The sequence below is a fragment of the Ascaphus truei genome, unplaced genomic scaffold, assembly GCF_040206685.1.
Source record: "Ascaphus truei isolate aAscTru1 unplaced genomic scaffold, aAscTru1.hap1 HAP1_SCAFFOLD_1618, whole genome shotgun sequence".
In the NCBI taxonomy this organism is placed as follows: domain Eukaryota; kingdom Metazoa; phylum Chordata; class Amphibia; order Anura; family Ascaphidae; genus Ascaphus; species Ascaphus truei.
The window spans coordinates 56,732-74,422 of NW_027454509.1; the positions used below are offsets into that span (position 1 = coordinate 56,732).

The 17,691-nt window shown below is 60.3% G+C and overlaps 1 protein-coding gene across 1 annotated transcript in view; it reads left to right on the forward strand.

Moving 5' to 3' along the window:
• LOC142476621 (cyclin-dependent kinase 20-like) overlaps positions 1 to 10,818 on the forward strand; it is a 46,559-nt gene extending 35,741 nt beyond the window's left edge. Inside the window, 10 exon segments of the mRNA XM_075581838.1 lie at positions 7,472 to 7,593; positions 8,058 to 8,088; positions 8,091 to 8,122; positions 8,206 to 8,329; positions 8,429 to 8,461; positions 8,463 to 8,486; positions 8,488 to 8,592; positions 10,502 to 10,573; positions 10,575 to 10,649; positions 10,651 to 10,818. Of these exon segments, the coding sequence (XP_075437953.1) occupies positions 7,472 to 7,593; positions 8,058 to 8,088; positions 8,091 to 8,122; positions 8,206 to 8,329; positions 8,429 to 8,461; positions 8,463 to 8,486; positions 8,488 to 8,592; positions 10,502 to 10,573; positions 10,575 to 10,649; positions 10,651 to 10,683 (651 nt within the window). The 3' untranslated portion in view covers positions 10,684 to 10,818.
• The last annotated feature ends 6,873 nt before the right edge of the window (positions 10,819 to 17,691 follow it).

Genomic DNA, 17,691 nt, shown 5'->3' on the forward strand with positions numbered 1-17,691 from the left:
TATTCAGGGGGTATACACGGCCAGGCACAGAGTACGTATACAGGGGGTATACACGGCCAGGCACAGAGTACGTATACAGGGGGTATACACGGCCAGGCACAGAGTACGTATACAGGGGGTATACACGGCCAGGCACAGAGTACGTATACAGGGGGTATACACGGCCAGGCGCAGAGTACGTATACAGGGGGTATACACGGCCAGGCGCAGAGTACGTATACAGGGGGTATACACGGCCAGGCACAGAGTACGTATACAGGAGGTATACACGGCCAGGCGCAGAGTACGTATACAGGGGGTATACACGGCCAGGCACAGAGTACGTATACAGGGGGTATACACGGCCAGGCACAGAGTACGTATACAGGGGGTATACACAGCCAGGCACAGAGTACGTATACAGGGGGTATACACAGCCAGGCACAGAGTACGTATACAGGGGGTATACACGGCCAGGCACAGAGTACGTATACAGGGGGTATACACGGCCAGGCGCAGAGTACGTATACAGGGGGTATACACGGCCAGGCACAGAGTACGTATACAGGGGGTATACACGGCCAGGCGCAGAGTACGTATACAGGGGGTATACACGGCCAGGCACAGAGTACGTATACAGGGGGTATACACGGCCAGGCGCAGAGTACGTATACAAGGGGTATACACGGCCAGGCGCAGAGTACGTATACAGGGGGTATACACGGCCAGGCACAGAGTACGTATACAGGGGGTATACACGGCCAGGCACAGAGTACGTATACAGGGGGTATACACGGCCAGGCGCAGAGTACGTATACAGGGGGTATACACGGCCAGGCGCAGAGTACGTACAGGGGGTATACACGGCCAGGCACAGAGTACGTATACAGGGGGTAAGACATGGGGTATACACGGCCAGGCACAGAGTACGTATACAGGGGGTATACACGGCCAGGCACAGAGTACGTATACAGGGGGTAAGACATGGGGTATACCCGGCCAGGCACAGAGTACGTATACAGGGGGTATACACGGCCAGGCACAGAGTACGTATACAGGGGGTATACACGGCCAGGCGCAGAGTACGTATACAGGGGGTATGCACGGCCAGGCACAGAGTACGTATACAGGGGGTATACACGGCCAGGCGCAGAGTACGTATACAGGGGGTATACACGGCCAGGCACAGAGTACGTATACAGGGGGTATACACGGCCAGGCACAGAGTACGTATACAGGGGGTATACACGGCCAGGCGCAGAGTACGTATACAGGGGGTATACCCGACCAGGCACAGAGTACGTATACAGGGGGTATACACGGCCAGGCACAGAGTACGTATACAGGGGGTATACACGGCCAGGCGCAGAGTACGTATACAGGGGGTATACACGGCCAGGCGCAGAGTACGTATACAGGGGGTATACACGGCCAGGCACAGAGTACGTATACAGGGGGAATACACGGCCAGGCACAGAGTACGTATACAGGGGGTATACACGGCCAGGCACAGAGTACGTATACAGGGGGTATACACGGCCAGGCACAGAGTACGTATACAGGGGGTATACACGACCAGGCGCAGAGTACGTATACAGGGGGTACACCCGGCCAGGCGCAGAGTACGTATACAGGGGGTATACACGCCAGGCGCAGAGTACGTATACAGGGGGTATACACGGCCAGGCGCAGAGTACGTATACAGGGGGTATACCCGGCCAGGCGCAGAGTACGTATACAGGGGGTATACACGGCCAGGCACAGAGTATGTATACAGGGGGTATACACGGCCAGGCACAGAGTACGTATACAGGGGGTATACACGGCCAGGCACAGAGTACGTATACAGGGGGTATACACGGCCAGGCACAGAGTACGTATACAGGGGGTATACACGGCCAGGGGCAGAGTACGTATACAGGGGGTATACACGGCCAGGCACAGAGTACGTATACAGGGGGTATACATGGCCAGGCGCAGAGTACGTATACAGGGGGTATACACGGCCAGGCGCAGAGTACGTATACAGGGGTATACACGACCAGGCACAGAGTACGTATACAGGGGGTATACACGGCCAGGCACAGAGTACGTATACACGGGGTATACACGGCCAGGCGCAGAGTACGTATACAGGGGGTATACACGGCCAGGCACAGAGTACGTATACAGGGGGTATACACGGCCAGGCACAGAGTACGTATACAGGGGGTATACACGGCCAGGCGCAGAGTACGTATACAGGGGGTATACACGGCCAGGCGCAGAGTACGTATACAGGGGGTATACACGGCCAGGCGCAGAGTACGTATACAGGGGGTATACACGGCCAGGCGCAGAGTACGTATACAGGGGGTATACACGGCCAGGCGCAGAGTACGTATACAGGGGGTATACACGGCCAGGCACAGAGTACGTATACAGGGGGGTATACACGGCCAGGCACAGAGTACGTATACAGGGGGTATACACGACCAGGCACAGAGTACGTATACAGGGGGTATACACGGCCAGGCACAGAGTACGTATACAGGGGGTATACACGGCCAGGCACAGAGTACGTATACAGGGGGTATACACGGCCAGGCGCAGAGTACGTATACAGGGGGTATACACGGCCAGGCACAGAGTACGTATACAGGGGGTATACACGGCCAGGCACAGAGTACGTATACAGGGGGTATACACGGCCAGGCACAGAGTACGTATACAGGGGTATACCCGGCCAGGCACAGAGTACGTATACAGGGGGTATACACGGCCAGGCGCAGAGTACGTATACAGGGGGTATACACGGCCAGGCACAGAGTACGTATACAGGGGGTATACACGGCCAGGCACAGAGTACGTATACAGGGGGTATACACGGCCAGGCACAGAGTACGTATACAGGGGGTATACACGGCCAGGCACAGAGTACGTATACAGGGGGAATACACGGCCAGGCACAGAGTACGTATACAGGGGGTATACACGGCCAGGCACAGAGTACGTATACAGGGGGTATACACGGCCAGGCACAGAGTACGTATACAGGGGGTATACACGACCAGGCGCAGAGTACGTATACAGGGGGTACACCCGGCCAGGCGCAGAGTACGTATACAGGGGGTATACACGCCAGGCGCAGAGTACGTATACAGGGGGTATACACGGCCAGGCGCAGAGTACGTATACAGGGGGTATACCCGGCCAGGCGCAGAATACGTATACAGGGGGTATACACGGCCAGGCACAGAGTATGTATACAGGGGGTATACACGGCCAGGCACAGAGTACGTATACAGGGGGTATACACGGCCAGGCACAGAGTACGTATACAGGCGGTATACACGGCCAGGCGCAGAGTACGTATACAGGGGGTATACACGGCCAGGCGCGGAGTACGTATACAGGGGTATACACGACCAGGCACAGAGTACGTATACAGGGGGTATACACGGCCAGGCACAGAGTACGTATACAGGGGGTATACACGGCCAGGCACAGAGTACGTATACAGGGGGTATACACGGCCAGGCACAGAGTACGTATACAGGGGGTATACACGGCCAGGCACAGAGTACGTATACAGGGGGAATACACGGCCAGGCACAGAGTACGTATACAGGGGGTATACACGGCCAGGCACAGAGTACGTATACAGGGGGTATACACGGCCAGGCACAGAGTACGTATACAGGGGGTATACACGACCAGGCGCAGAGTACGTATACAGGGGGTACACACGGCCAGGCGCAGAGTACGTATACAGGGGGTATACACGCCAGGCGCAGAGTACGTATACAGGGGGTATACACGGCCAGGCGCAGAGTACGTATACAGGGGGTATACCCGGCCAGGCGCAGAGTACGTATACGGGGGTATACACGGCCAGGCACAGAGTATGTATACAGGGGGTATACACGGCCAGGCACAGAGTACGTATACAGGGGGTATACACGGCCAGGCACAGAGTACGTATACAGGCGGTATACACGGCCAGGCGCAGAGTACGTATACAGGGGGTATACACGGCCAGGCGCGGAGTACGTATACAGGGGTATACACGACCAGGCACAGAGTACGTATACAGGGGGTATACACGGCCAGGCACAGAGTACGTATACAGGGGGTATACACGGCCAGGCGCAGAGTACGTATACAGGGGGTATACACGGCCAGGCACAGAGTACGTATACAGGGGGTATACACGGCCAGGCACAGAGTACGTATACAGGGGGTATACACGGCCAGGCGCAGAGTACGTATACAGGGGGGTATACACGGCCAGGCGCAGAGTACGTATACAGGGGGTATACACGGCCAGGCGCAGAGTACGTATACAGGGGGTATACACGGCCAGGCGCAGAGTACGTATACAGGGGGTATACACGGCCAGGCACAGAGTACGTATACAGGCGGTATACACGGCCAGGCGCAGAGTACGTATACAGGGGGTATACACGGCCAGGCGCGGAGTACGTATACAGGGGTATACACGACCAGGCACAGAGTACGTATACAGGGGGTATACACGGCCAGGCACAGAGTACGTATACAGGGGGTATACACGGCCAGGCACAGAGTACGTATACAGGGGTATACACGGCCAGGCACAGAGTACGTATACAGGGGGTATACACGGCCAGGCACAGAGTACGTATACAGGGGAATACACGGCCAGGCACAGAGTACGTATACAGGGAGTATACACGGCCAGGCACAGAGTACGTATACAGGGGGTATACACGGCCAGGCACAGAGTACGTATACAGGGGGTATACACGACCAGGCGCAGAGTACGTATACAGGGGGTACACCCGGCCAGGCGCAGAGTACGTATACAGGGGGTATACACGCCAGGCGCAGAGTACGTATACAGGGGGTATACACGGCCAGGCGCAGAGTACGTATACAGGGGGTATACCCGGCCAGGCGCAGAGTACGTATACGGGGGTATACACGGCCAGGCACAGAGTATGTATACAGGGGGTATACACGGCCAGGCACAGAGTACGTATACAGGGGGTATACACGGCCAGGCACAGAGTACGTATACAGGCGGTATACACGGCCAGGCGCAGAGTACGTATACAGGGGGTATACACGGCCAGGCGCGGAGTACGTATACAGGGGTATACACGACCAGGCACAGAGTACGTATACAGGGGGTATACACGGCCAGGCACAGAGTACGTATACAGGGGGTATACACGGCCAGGCGCAGAGTACGTATACAGGGGGTATACACGGCCAGGCACAGAGTACGTATACAGGGGGTATACACGGCCAGGCACAGAGTACGTATACAGGGGGTATACACGGCCAGGCGCAGAGTACGTATACAGGGGGGTATACACGGCCAGGCGCAGAGTACGTATACAGGGGGTATACACGGCCAGGCGCAGAGTACGTATACAGGGGGTATACACGGCCAGGCGCAGAGTACGTATACAGGGGGTATACACGGCCAGGCACAGAGTACGTATACAGGGGGTATACACGGCCAGGCACAGAGTACGTATACAGGGGGTATACACGGCCAGGCACAGAGTACGTATACAGGGGGTATACACGGCCAGGCACAGAGTACGTATACAGGGGGTATACCCGGCCAGGCACAGAGTACGTATACAGGGGGTATACACGGCCAGGCGCAGAGTACGTATACAGGGGGTATACACGCCAGGCACAGAGTACGTATACAGGGGGTATACACGGCCAGGCACAGAGTACGTATACAGGGGGTATACACGGCCAGGCACAGAGTACGTATACAGGGGGTATACCCGGCCAGGCACAGAGTACGTATACAGGGGGTATACACGGCCAGGCGCAGAGTACGTATACAGGGGGTATACACGGCCAGGCACAGAGTACGTATACAGGGGGTATACACGGCCAGGCGCAGAGTACGTATACAGGGGGTATACACGGCCAGGCACAGAGTACGTATACAGGGGGTATTCACGGCCAGGCACAGAGTACGTATACAGGGGGTATACACGGCCAGGCACAGAGTACGTATACAGGGGGTATACACGGCCAGGCGCAGAGTACGTATACAGGGGGTATACACAGCCAGGCACAGAGTACGTATACAGGGGGTATACACGGCCAGGCGCAGAGTACGTATACAGGGGGTATACACGGCCAGGCACAGAGTACGTATACAGGGGGTATACACGGCCAGGCGCAGAGTACGTATACAGGGGGTATACACGGCCAGGCACAGAGTACGTATACAGGGGGTATACACGGCCAGGCGCAGAGTACGTATACAGGGGGTATACACGGCCAGGCGCAGAGTACGTATACAGGGGGTATACACGGCCAGACACAGAGTACGTATACAGGGGGTATACACGGCCAGGCGCAGAGTACGTATACAGGGGGTATACACGGCCAGGCACAGAGTACGTATACAGGGGGTATACACGGCCAGGCACAGAGTACGTATACAGGGGGTATACACGGCCAGGCACAGAGTACGTATACAGGGGGTATACACGGCCAGGCACAGAGTACGTATACAGGGGGTATACACGGCCAGGCACAGAGTACGTATACAGGGGGTATACACGGCCAGGCGCAGAGTACGTATACAGGGGGTATACACGGCCAGGCACAGAGTACGTATACAGGGGGTATACACGGCCAGGCGCAGAGTACGTATACAGGGGGTATACACGGCCAGGCGCAGAGTACGTATACAGGGGGTATACACGGCCAGGCGCAGAGTACGTATACAGGGGGTATACACGGCCAGGCACAGAGTACGTATACAGGGGGTATACACGGCCAGGCGCAGAGTACGTATAGAGGGGGTATACCCGGCCAGGCACAGAGTACGTATACAGGGGGTATACACGGCCAGGCACAGAGTACGTATACAGGGGGTATACCCGGCCAGGCACAGAGTACGTATACAGGGGGTATACACGGCCAGGCGCAGAGTACGTATACAGGGGTATACACGGCCAGGCACAGAGTACGTATACAGGGGGTATACACGGCCAGGCGCAGAGTACGTATACAGGGGGTATACACGGCCAGGCACAGAGTACGTATACAGGGGGTATACACGGCCAGGCGCAGAGTACGTATACAGGGGGTATACACGGCCAGGCACAGAGTACGTATACAGGGGGTATACACGGCCAGGCGCAGAGTACGTATACAGGGGGTATACACGGCCAGGCGCAGAGTACGTATACAGGGGGTATACACGGCCAGGCGCAGAGTACGTATACAGGGGGTATACACGGCCAGGCGCAGAGTACGTATACAGGGGGTATACACGGCCAGGCACAGAGTACGTATACAGGGGGTATACACGGCCAGGCATACACGGCCAGGCGCAGAGTACGTATACAGGGGGTATCACGGCCAGGCACAGAGTACGTATACAGGGGGTATCACGGCCAGGCACAGAGTACGTATACAGGGGGTATACACGGCCAGGCGCAGAGCCAACCTCCCCCTCCAGCCTCTGCTCATTTTCTGACAGGACCTGAAGCCGGCAAACCTTCTCATCAGCGCCACTGGGCTCCTCAAGATAGCCGACTTTGGCCTGGCGCGGGTCTTCTCCAGTGACTCGGACCGCCTGTACAGCCACCAAGTGGCTACCAGGTCAGTACAAGAAGAGGCGTGTCTGGGCGCTCTGTGTACGCGCGGCGGCCGGCGGGCGCTCTGTGTACGCGCGGCCGGGCGCTCTGTGTACGCGCGGCCGGGCGCTCTGTGTCGCGCGGCCGGGCGCTCTGTGTACGCGCGGCCCGGGCGCTCTGTGTACGCGCGGGCCGGGCGCTCTGTGTACGCGCGGCCGGGCGCTCTGTGTACGCGCGCGGCCGGGCGCTCTGTGTACGCGCGGCCGGGCGCTCTGTGTACGCGCGGGCCGGGCGCTCTGTGTACGCGCGCGGCCGGGCGCTCTGTGTACGCGCGGGCCGGGCGCCCTGTGTGTACGCGCGCGGCCGGGCGCTCTGTGTACCGCGCGGCCGGCCGGCGCGCCGGGCAGGCGTGGCTGCCTCCATTGCACTATAGTAGTGACACAGACCCCCTAATCTGTCCTCTGTTACTGTGACCCATCCTCTCTGCAGGTGGTACCGAGCGCCAGAGTTACTGTACGGAGCGCGCGCAAATACGATGAAGGAGTCGACCTGTGGTGAGTTCTGCCACCTTCCTGTGGGATAGTCCATCAGCACTGCAGGAGTTAGGTTTCCTCTGAAACTCTTCTGCTTCCTCCAGGGCGGTCGGCTGCATATTTGGGGAACTTCTGAACAGCTCCCCTCTGTTCCCCGGGGAGAATGACATTGAGCAGCTGTGCTGTGTACTTCGCACGCTGGGGACACCCAACCCCAAGACCTGGCCTGTAAGTAGCACTGTTACCGGGCAGTGGGGGAGGGGAGGGTCCTGTCATTGTGTCACCCTCGGTCCATGTGACGTGACAGCCCTGTCACTGTACCCCCAGGAGATCACGGAGCTCCCAGATTATAACAAGATTTTCCTTCAAGGAGCATCGTCCCACCCCCCCCGGAGCGCATGGTCCCGGACAGCTCCCCCCCAGCCCTGCAGCTCCTCATGCGCTTCCTGGTCTATCCGTCGCAGCAGCGGGTCCGGGCGGGCCGAGGTGAGGTCAGCGCAGCGCGCATTGCGCTCCGGGCTCTGAGCTGCTGCAGGCCCAGTCCCCGCCATGGTGTGCGCTGCAGGCACCAGAGCCCGCGCCGGAATGGGGGACAGGCCCACTGCCAGGGGTTAGCCGCGATGGCGAACCTGCTGGGTGACGTCATGGCCGCACCGCCTGCTACGCCCCCTCCCCCCCCCCCCCCCCGTCTTTCCCCCTGTAGCTCCAGAGAGACCGGGGTATAGAGCTGCACACGTCGCCAGCCGGGCCGACGTGCGTGCAGCGCGCGACGCCGCGGACAAAGCCTTAGGAATCTGTGCTCCTATTCCTATCAATGCAGCGGTGACACACAGCCCCAGGGCCGGGAGGCGGGGACCGCGGCGGCCGCGCGGGAGGCGGGACTGCGCGGGAGGCGGCGAGGGGCCGCTCGGGCCCCAGGGCAGGGAGGCGGGACCGCTCGGGCCGCCCCAGGGCAGGGAGGCGGGGGACCGCTCGGGCCCCCAGGGCAGGGAGGCGGGGACGCCGCTCGGGCCCCCAGGGCAGGGAGGCGGGCGGACCGTTCGGGCCCCCAGGGGCAGGGAGGCGGCGGGACCGCTCGGGGCCCCAGGGCAGGGAGGCGGGACCCGCTCGGGGCCCAGGGCAGGGAGGCGGGAGCCGCTCGGGGGCCCAGGGCAGGGGAGGGCGGGGACCCGCTCGGGCGCCCCAGGGCAGGGAGGCGGGACCGTTCGGCGCCCCAGGGCAGGGAGGCGCGGGGACCCGCTCGGGCCCCAGGGCAGGGAGGCGGGACCGCTCGGGCCCCAGGGCAGGGAGGCGGGACCGCTCGGGCAGCCCCAGGGCAGGGAGGCGGGACCGCTCGGGCCCCCAGGGCAGGGAGGCGGGAGCCGCTCGGGCCCCCAGGGCAGGGAGGCGGGGACCGCTCGCAGGCCCCAGGGCAGGGAGGCGGGACCGCTCGGGCCCGCAGGGAGCGGGACGTGGGCCCCAGGGCAGGGAGGCGGACCGCTCGGGCCCCAGGGCAGGGAGGCGCGGGACCGCTCGGGCCCCCAGGGCAGGGAGGCGGGACCGCTCGGGGCCCAGGGTAGGGAGGCGGGGACCGCTCGGGCCCCCAGGGCAGGGAGGGGGGGACCGTTCGGGCCCCCAGGGCAGGGAGGCGGGACCCGCTCGGGCCCCCAGGGCAGGGAGGCGGGACCGCTCGGGCCCCAGGGCAGGGGAGGCGGGACCCGCTCGGGCCCCCAGGGCAGGGAGGCGGGACCGCTCGGCAGCCCCAGGGCAGGGAGGCGGGACCGCTCGGGCCCCAGGGCAGGGAGGCGGGACCGCTCGGGGCCCAGGGCAGGGAGGCGGGACCGCTCGGGCCCCAGGGCAGGGAGGCGGGACCGCTCGGGGCCCAGGGCAGGGAGGCGGGACCCGCTCGGGGCCCCAGGGCAGGGAGGCAGGACCGCTCGGGGCCCAGGGCAGGGAGGCGGGGACCGCTCGGCCGGCCCCAGGGCAGGGAGGCGGGACCGCTCGGCGCCCCGGGGCAGGGAGGCGGGCCCCTGTAGTCCCTCTCCCGTGCTGGTCACTAGTTCCCAATGTAAGAAGAGGCGCGAGAGTAACAGTATTAATTAGGGCACTGGTATTTAGCCGCTGACGGGAGGGGTCGTGCGCTCTGCCCCCCTAGGTAAGAGAGGGTACGCGGGGTGTGGCCCCTGAAGTAGATCGCGTTTCGCACCATTACAAGTACGCGAGACGGCGTCTTGTATCTGCGAGTCTCTGCTGCTGTATCTCACATCGCTCTGTATATAACTCCCCCATATCTGCCCTGACTGGGGGGGTACGGGCGATGGATTTGAACCCACAGGGTTTCCCCTCCCCCCATTACCCTCCTGCACCTCGACTCTGCCGCTTCCTCTGGTTACTGTATAACACCAGCCTCCTCTCTTTCAGGCTCTCCTGCACCCATATTTTTTCGGGGAGCCCCTGCCTGCACACCACTCAGAGCTTCCCATCCCCCAGAGGGGGCGGCAGGAAAACCCGGCAGCACCAGCGTGAGTTCCACACGGAGCAGCCGCTGAGCGAGAGCCTGGTGGATCCGGGGGGTCCTGAGCAGCTACCTGCAGGGCCTGTGAGGGTCTCTGGGGTCTCTAGGGGTCTCTGGGGGTCTCTGGGCCCACCCCCGCCGCGCGTCTCTCCCGACACTTTCATTACAGACTGTAACCGTGTGATATGGAACACGCACTCGTCTCTTTTACAGGACTGGCTGTTATCGCATAGGTCCCACAGAAAATGAGGTGCCTGTCTCCCAGGAATCCTGTCCTGTTACACGCTGTATGTTATGAGGGTGCCTGTCTCCCAGGAATCCTGTCCTGTTACACGCTGTATGATATGAGGGTGTCTGTCTCCCAGGAATCCTGTCCTGTTACACGCTGTATGATATGCGGGTGTCTCTGTCCCAGGAATCCTGTCCTGTTACACGCTGTATAATATGGGGGTGTCTCTGTCCCAGGAATCCTGTCCTGTTAAACGCTGTATGATATGAGGGTGTCTGTCTCCCAGGAATCCTGTCCTGTTACACGCTGTATGATATGGAGGTGCCTGTCTCCCAGGAATCCTGTCCTGTTACACGCTGTATGATATGGGGGTGTCTCTGTCCCAGGAATCCTGTCCTGTTATACGCTGTATGATATGAGGGTGTCTGTCTCCCAGGAATCCTGTCCTGTTACACGCTGTATGATATGAGGGTGTCTGTCTCCCAGGAATCCTGTCCTGTTACACGCTGTATGATATGGAGGTGCCTGTCTCCCAGGAATCCTGTCCTGTTACACGCTGTATGATATGGGGGTGTCTCTGTCCCAGGAATCCTGTCCTGTTACACGCTGTATGATATGAGGGTGTCTGTCTCCCAGGAATCCTGTCCTGTTACACGCTGTATGATATGGGGGGTGTCTGTCTCCCAGGAATCCTGTCCTGTTACACGCTGTATGATATGGGGGTGTCTCTGTCCCAGGAATCCTGTCCTGTTACACGCTGTATGATATGAGGGTGTCTGTCTCCCAGGAATCCTGTCCTGTTACACGCTGTATGATATGAGGGTGTCTCTGTCCCAGGAATCCTGTCCCTGTTGCACGCTGTATGATATGAGGGTGTCTGTCCCAGGAATCCTGTCCTGTTACACGCTGTATGATATGAGGGTGTCTGTCTCCCAGGAATCCTGTCCTGTTACACGCTGTATGTTATGAGGGTGTCTGTCTCCCAGGAATCCTGTCCTGTTACACGCTGTATGTTATGAGGGTGTCTGTCTCCCAGGAATCCTGTCCTGTTACACGCTGTATGATATGGGGGTGTCTCTGTCCCAGGAATCCTGTCCTGTTACACGCTGTATGATATGAGGGTGTCTGTCTCCCAGGAATCCTGTCCTGTTACACGCTGTATGATATGGGGGTGTCTCTGTCCCAGGAATCCTGTCCTGTTACACGCTGTATGATATGAGGGTGTCTGTCTCCCAGGAATCCTGTCCTGTTACACGCTGTATGATATGAGGGTGTCTCTGTCCCAGGAATCCTGTCCTGTTGCACGCCTGTATGATATGAGGGTGTCTGTCCCAGGAATCCTGTCCTGTTACACGCTGTATGATATGAGGGTGTCTGTCTCCCAGGAATCCTGTCCTGTTACACGCTGTATGATATGGAGGTGCCTGTCTCCCAGGAATCCTGTACTGTTACACGCTGTATGTTATGAGGGTGTCTGTCTCCCAGGAATCCTGTCCTGTTACACGCTGTATGTTATGAGGGTGTCTGTCTCCCAGGAATCCTGTCCTGTTACACGCTGTATGATATGGGGGGTGTCTCTGTCCCAGGAATCCTGTCCTGTTACACGCTGTATGATATGAGGGTGTCTGTCTCCCAGGAATCCTGTCCTGTTACACGCTGTATGATATGGGGGTGTCTCTGTCCCAGGAATCCTGTCCTGTTACACGCTGTATGATATGAGGGTGTCTGTCTCCCAGGAATCCTGTCCTGTTACACGCTGTATGATATGAGGGTGTCTCTGTCCCAGGAATCCTGTCCTGTTGCACGCTGTATGATATGCGGGTGTCTCTGTCCCAGGAATCCTGTCCTGTTACACGCTGTATGATATGAGGGTGTCTGTCTCCCAGGAATCCTGTCCTGTTACACGCTGTATGATATGCGGGTGTCTCTGTCCCAGGAATCCTGTCCTGTTGCACGCTGTATGATATGGGGGTGTCTCTGCCCCAGGAATCCTGTCCTGTTATACGCTGTATGGTATGGGGGTGTCTCTGTCCCAGGAATCCTGTCCTGTTACACGCTGTATGATATGAGGGTGTCTGTCTCCCAGGAATCCTGTCCTGTTACACGCTGTATGATATGGGGGTGTCTCTGTCCCAGGAATCCTGTCCTGTTGCACGCTGTATGATATGGGGGTGTCTCTGCCCCAGGAATCCTGTCCTGTTACACGCTGTATGATATGGGGGGTGTCTCTGTCCCAGGAATCCTGTCCTGTTGCACGCTGTATGATATGGGGGTGTCTCTGCCCCAGGAATCCTGTCCTGTTACACGCTGTATGATATGGGGGTGTCTCTGTCCCAGGAATCCTGTCCTGTTGCACGCTGTATGATATGGGGGTGTCTCTGCCCCAGGAATCCTGTCCTGTTACACGCTGTATGATATGGGGGTGTCTCTGTCCCAGGAATCCTGTCCTGTTGCACGCTGTATGATATGGGGGTGTCTCTGCCCCCAGGAATCCTGTCCTGTTACACGCTGTATGATATGGGGGTGTCTCTGTCCCAGGAATCCTGTCCTGTTATACGCTGTATGGGGGTGTCTCTGTCCCAGGAATCCTGTCCTGTTGCACGCTGTATGATATGGGGGGTGTCTCTGCCCCAGGAATCCTGTCCTGTTACACGCTGTATGATATGGGGGTGTCTCTGTCCCAGGAATCCCTGTCCTGTTGCACGCTGTATGATATGGGGGTGTCTCTGCCCCAGGAATCCTGTCCTGTTACACGCTGTATGATATGGGGGTGTCTCTGTCCCAGGAATCCTGTCCTGTTGCACGCTGTATGATATGGGGGTGTCTCTGCCCCAGGAATCCTGTCCTGTTACACGCTGTATGATATGGGGGTGTCTCTGTCCCAGGAATCCTGTCCTGTTGCACGCTGTATGATATGGGGGTGTCTCTGCCCCAGGAATCCTGTCCTGTTACACGCTGTATGATATGGGGGTGTCTCTGTCCCAGGAATCCTGTCCTGTTATACCGCTGTATGGGGGTGTCTCTGTCCCAGGAATCCTGTCCTGTTGAACGCTGTATAACATTATAAAAAATATACTTGAATTTGATAAAAAATTCCTCTGAATTCAACGACCCCCAACTCCCTCCCTCCCATAATCCCCCCTCCTCCCATAACCCCCCCTCCTCCCATAACCCCCCTCCTCCCGTGTAATCCCCCCATCTCCCATAACCCCCCCCTCCTCCCATAACCCCCCTCCTCCCGTGTAATCCCCCCTCCTCCCGTGTAACCCCCCCCTCCCCGTGTAATCCCCCCTCCTCCCATAACCCCCCCTCCTCCCATAACCCCCCCTCCTCCCGTGTAATCCCCCCTCCTCCCCATAACCCCCCCTCCTCCATAACCCCCCTCCTCCCGTGTAATCCCCCCCTCCTCCCGTGTAATCCCCCCTCCCTCCCATAACCCCCCCCTCCTCCCATAACCCCCCCCTCCTCCCATAACCCCCCCTCCTCCCATAACCCCCCTCCTCCCGTGTAATCCCCCCTCCTCCCATAATCCCCCCTCCTCCCGTGTAATCCCCCCTCCTCCCATAACCCCCCCTCCTCCCGTGTAACCCCCCCCTCCTCCCATAACCCCCCCTCCTCCCATAACCCCCCTCCTCCCGTGTAACCCCCCCCTCCCGTGTAATCCCCCCTCCTCCCATAACCCCCCCTCCTCCCATAACCCCCCCTCCTCCCGTGTAATCCCCCCTCCTCCCATAACCCCCCCTCCTCCCATAACCCCCCCTCCTCCCGTGTAATCCCCCCTCCTCCCGTGTAACCCCCCCCTCCTCCCGTGTAACCCCCCCTCCTCCCATAACCCCCCCCTCCTCCCATAACCCCCCCCTCCTCCCGTGTAACCCCCCCTCCTCCCATAACCCCCCCTCCTCCCGTGTAATCCCCCCTCCTCCCATAACCCCCCCTCCTCCCATAACCCCCCCTCCTCCCGTGTAATCCCCCCCTCCTCCCGTGTAATCCCCCCTCCTCCCGTGTAATTCCCCCCTCCTCCCATAACCCCCCCTCCTCCCATAACCCCCCTCCTCCCGTGTAATCCCCCCTCCTCCCATAACCCCCCTCCTCCCATAACCCCCCTCCTCCCGTGTAATCCCCCCTCCTCCCATAACCCCCCCTCCTCCCGTGTAATCCCCCCTCCTCCCATAACCCCCCTCCTCCCATAACCCCCCTCCTCCCCGTGTAATCCCCCCTCCTCCCGTGTAACCCCCCTCCTCCCATAATCCCCCCCTCCCTCCCGTGTAATCCCCCCCTCCTCCCGTGCCCCCCTCCCGTGCCCCCCTCCTCCCGCGCCCCCCCTCCCGCGCCCCTCCTCCCGTGCCCCCTGTTGTACTGCGCAGTGGAATATGTTGGTGCTTTATCAACGTTTGAGTATCGGACGCGTGGGACGATGGCTGCAGCCGCTTCCTGCAGTGAGATGTACTCATGGGAGCTGATAACCGCCCCAGCGCTGCAAACCCCACGGGAGAGAGAGAAGGGGACATGGGAGGGAGAGAAGCACTGAGGGGGGGGGGGGGGGGGAGAGAAGCACTGAGGGGGGGGGGGGAGAGAAGCACTGGGGGTGGAGGGGAAGAGAAGCACTGAGGAGGGAGGGGGGGGAGAGAGAAGCACTGAGGGGGGGGGGGAGAGAAGCACTGGGGGTGGAGGGGGAAGAGAAGCACTGAGGAGGGAGGGGGGGGAGAGAGAAGCACTGAGGGTGGAGGGAAGAGAAGCACTGAGGGGGGGGGGGGGAGAGAAGCACTGAGGGGGGGGAGGAGAGAAGCACTGGGGGGTGGAGGGGAAGAGAAGCACTGAGGGGGGGGGGAGAGAAGCTCTGAGGGGGGGGAGAGAAGCACTGAGGGGGGAGAGAAGCACTGAGGGGGGAGGGGGAGAGAGAAGCACTGAGGAGGGGGGGGAGAGAAGCACTGAGGGGGGGGGAGAGAAGCACTGGGGGGGGGGAGAGAAGCACTGGGGGTGGAGGGGGAAGAGAAGCACTGAGGAGGGAGGGGGGGGGAGAGAAGCACTGAGGGTGGAGGGAAGAGAAGCACTGAGGGGGGGAGAGAAGCACTGGGGGTGGAGGGGAAGAGAAGCACTGAGGGGGGGGGGGGAGAGAAGCACTGAGGGGGGGGGAGAGAAGCACAGGGGGGGGGGAGAGAAGCACTGAGGGGGGGGAGAGAAGCACTGGGGGTGGAGGGGAAGAGAAGCACTGAGGGGGGGGGAGAGAAGCACTGAGGGGGGGAGAAGAGAAGCACTGAGGGGGGGAGAAGAGAGAAGCACTGAGGGGGGAGAGAAGAGAAGCACTGAGGGGGGAGAGAAGAGAAGCGGAGAGAGAAGAGAAGCACTGGGGGAGAGAAGAGAAGCACTGAGGGGGAGAGAAGAGAAGCACTGGGGGGGAAGAGAAGCACTGAGGGGGGGAGGGGAAGATAAGCGCTGGGGGGGGGGAGAGAAGAGAAGCACTGGGGGGGGGAGAAGAGAAGCACTGAGGGGGGGGAGGGAAGATAAGCGCTGGGGGGGGGAGGGAAGAGAAGTGCTGGGGGGAGGGAAGAGAAGTGCTGGGGGGGGGGGGGAAGAGAAGCACTGGGGGGGGGGGAGGAGAGAGAAGAGAAGCGCTGGGGGAGGGAAGAGAAGCACTGAGGGGGGAGAGAAGAGAAGCACTGAGGGGGGAGAAGAGAAGCACTGAGGGGGAGAGAGAAGAGAAGCACTGGGGGGGGGGAAGAGAAGCACTGGGGGGGAGGGAAGATAAGCGCTGGGGGGGGGAGGGAAGAGAAGTGCTGGGGGGGGGGAAGAGAAGCACTGGGGAGGGGAGAGAAGAGAAGCGCCTGGGGGAGGGAAGAGAAGCACTGAGGGGGAGGGAAGAGAAGCACTTAGGGGGGGGGGGAAGAGAAGCACTGAGGGGGGAGAGAAGAGAAGTACTGAGAGGGGGGGGGAAGAGAAGCACTGAGGGGAAAGAAGAGAAGCACTGAGGGGGGAGAAAAGAGAAGCACTGAGGGGGGGAGAGAAGAGAAGCGCTGAGGGGAGAGAAGAGAAGCACTTAGGGGGAGAGAGAAGAGAAGCACTGAGGGGGAAGAGAAACACTGAGGGGGAGAGAAGAGAAGCAGAGAGAGACTGAGAGACTCCTGGAGTAGATGACTTTGCACTGGTGTGTGTAACGTGCTGGAGTCTCACTCAGTACCGCTGCTTTCTGCTAGTCTCAAGGAGTTGGAAGTGTGCTGGGGATGGACAGGAGGAGCGGGGGATGGACAGGGGAAGTTGGGGGATGGACAGGAGGAGCGGGGGATGGACAGGAAGAGCGGGGGATGGACAGGAGGAGCGGGGGATGGACAGGAGGAGCTGGGGATGGACAGGAGGAGCTGGGGATGGACAGGAGGAGCGGGGGATGGACAGGGGAAGTTGGGGATGGACAGGAGGAGCGGGGGATGGACAGGAGGAGCAGGGGATGGACAGGAGGGAGCGGGGGGATGGACAGGAGGAGCGGGGGATGGACAGGAGGAGCTGGGGATGGACAGGGGGAGCGGGGGGATGGACAGGAGGAGCGGGGGATGGACAGGAGGAGCTGGGGATGGACAGGAGGAGCTGGGGATGGACAGGGGGAGCTGGGGATGGACAGGGGGAGCGGGGGGATGGACAGGAGGAGCGGGGGATGGACAGGAGGAGCGGGGGGATGGACAGGGGAAGTTGGGGATGGACAGGAGGAGCGGGGGGATGGACAGGGGAAGTTGGGGATGGACAGGAGGAGCGGGGGATGGACAGGAGGAGCGGGGGATGGACAGGAGGAGCGGGGGATGGACAGGAGGAGCGGGGGGATGGACAGGAGGAGCTGGGGGATGGACAGGAGGAGCTGGGGATGTACAGGAGGAGCGGGGG